At 38.3% G+C, this 2,096-nt stretch overlaps 1 protein-coding gene across 1 annotated transcript; it reads left to right on the top strand.

The window, feature by feature from the left end:
* Nucleotides 1-376: 376 nt before the first annotated feature.
* On the top strand, nucleotides 377-1,738 carry LOC113279995 (F-box protein At3g07870-like). Its single transcript, XM_026528625.1, has one exon. The coding sequence runs from the start codon at nucleotides 377-379 to the stop codon at nucleotides 1,736-1,738; it is 1,362 nt and encodes a 453-aa protein (XP_026384410.1).
* The last annotated feature ends 358 nt before the right edge of the window (nucleotides 1,739-2,096 follow it).

Below are 2,096 nucleotides of genomic sequence, written 5' to 3'. Positions count from 1 at the left end.
GGAACTAGACCTCTACCAAAATCTAGCCAGATGGGCTATCCCCACTGCTAGACCCAACTCCATCAAACCCCAGACTTCCTCCTTATTATATGTCCTTGGACCACGGCCTTTCTTATTTGAACGAGGAATATTTGCACGAGTTGAAAAGGCGAACTCGTTAGGGACTCGGTTTTGTAGGTTAATTGTTATTATTATCCGAATTCTTCTGGAACACCCTAACAGCCTATACCTTTCGTTTATAAATACTCACTGTAGGTATCTCATAGTATCTCCTTATCTCTGTGTTGATCCAACTCACAAAGAAAAAAAAAATCTCAGTGCCGATCTTATTGAGTTTTAATATTAGAATTGTTTAGGTCGTTGAAGAGAAAGCTAGATGGAGAATCTTCCTGGAGATATCATAACAAATATATCTTCACGGTTACCTGCTGATTCCGTCTTATGTGTCAAAATGGTATGTAGGAATTGGAACAGAAGCATCAAAATTGATACTTGGTTTACAAATATTCATCTATGCAGATTTCTACATAATTGTGATTACTACGTAACTAATGACGACATTTATTCTCCTTGCATGAAGAAGCAGCGTCGAAACGATGGCACCGGCAGTACTCATGTTGCTAGAAGAGATTTAACCCTTAGTATTTCTACTATGATTGAGAGTTTTCTTTTCTTAGCGAAATCTTATGGAATATCACCCAAAAAGACCATCTATTATGGAGAGTGTTTTTATGATGAAGATAGAGTCGTGTTCAAAAAGTTTACAGGAGGATACAATTTCAATCATCCTACTTTCTATCAATCCAAAAAGTATACAGCGCCCCTCCCCATGAAGACAACTCATACACTAGTTGGTTCATGCAACGGTTTGGTTTGTTTTGCTGTGTCCGATAGTTCGAGATTGGTTGGCGGTGATCCTATCTACATATGCAATCCAGTTACAAGAGAAGAGTGGAATCTACCAAGATATAATTTTATTGATTCTATATACAACTACGAAGCTGTCATTGTTACATCTGGATTTTGTTATGTTCCTTCCACTAATCAATACAAGGTCGTTAGAGTATGCTACCATCTGAACGAATATATAGGAGACCTACAAGTGTTTACTCTTGGAGTTGACAAAACTTGGAGGCACAAAGAAATTATCCCATATTTCCTCTTAAATTTTTTTAAGATAACAAACGCAACACCAGGTGTCATTGCAGACGGGGCTATTCACTGGATGGACTACCTGGAATGGAAAATAGTGGCTTTCAATTTCGAAGATGAGGTAGTACTTGAGGTTCCTACACCACGTTGTTGTTTCGATTTTCAAGAATCAGACGATGGTACAGGAAGTCCAGGTCTACTTGAACTCAAGGTGCTGAGAGACTGTCTGTGCCTTGTTCATCGAAGGCCAGGTCGTAGTGTGGATATATGGTCGCTGAAAAAAATGAATATGTGTAGTTGTGAAACATCTAATGGGATGATATCAAAAAAGTGTAAGAAAGATTGTCGTGATTGGAGATGGATCAAGGAGTTCAGTATAGCAATAGAAATTAAGGAAATAGAATATATCCCTGTTCCGTTTGCCATCACAAAGACCGGTAGAATTCTATTATGGTACTACAGAAGTGGTCTCTCTATATATGATCCAAAAACTGAGACCCTTAGTAAGATACCAGATGGTGATATTGGCACTTTCGTCTATCAAGTCATTCCTCACGTCAACACTTTTGTTTCGTTGAAAGTTTAATGTACCTAAAACGGGCATCTAGCTCATCTGGTCATCCTGTTTTCCAAAATTTTATGCGTTCCAGGAGGTTCCAGATTCGAGTTCCCAATGACGTAATATTGCAGGAATCAACATAGAAGGTAGAGTTAGCTTATCCTTCTTGTGACACAATCTCAGTCCCTGTTTCGGCTCCCTTGGCTAGACTACCCATGAGACTCGCTGGTAGGCTAGCACGGCAACCTGTTCAATTAATGTAGTAGTATGTTGTTGGAGCTTAGCTTGTTAGGCTTCCAACTAGTTAATGTAATACTCTTTATCTAGTAACATTAGTTGTTTTATTTATAAATTTTTTTTTGAAGAAGTAACATTAGTTGTTAAC

Source organism: Papaver somniferum, chromosome 5, assembly GCF_003573695.1.
Source record: "Papaver somniferum cultivar HN1 chromosome 5, ASM357369v1, whole genome shotgun sequence".
Lineage (NCBI taxonomy): Eukaryota > Viridiplantae > Streptophyta > Magnoliopsida > Ranunculales > Papaveraceae > Papaver > Papaver somniferum.
This window is presented reverse-complemented; position numbering and strand designations above follow the sequence as displayed.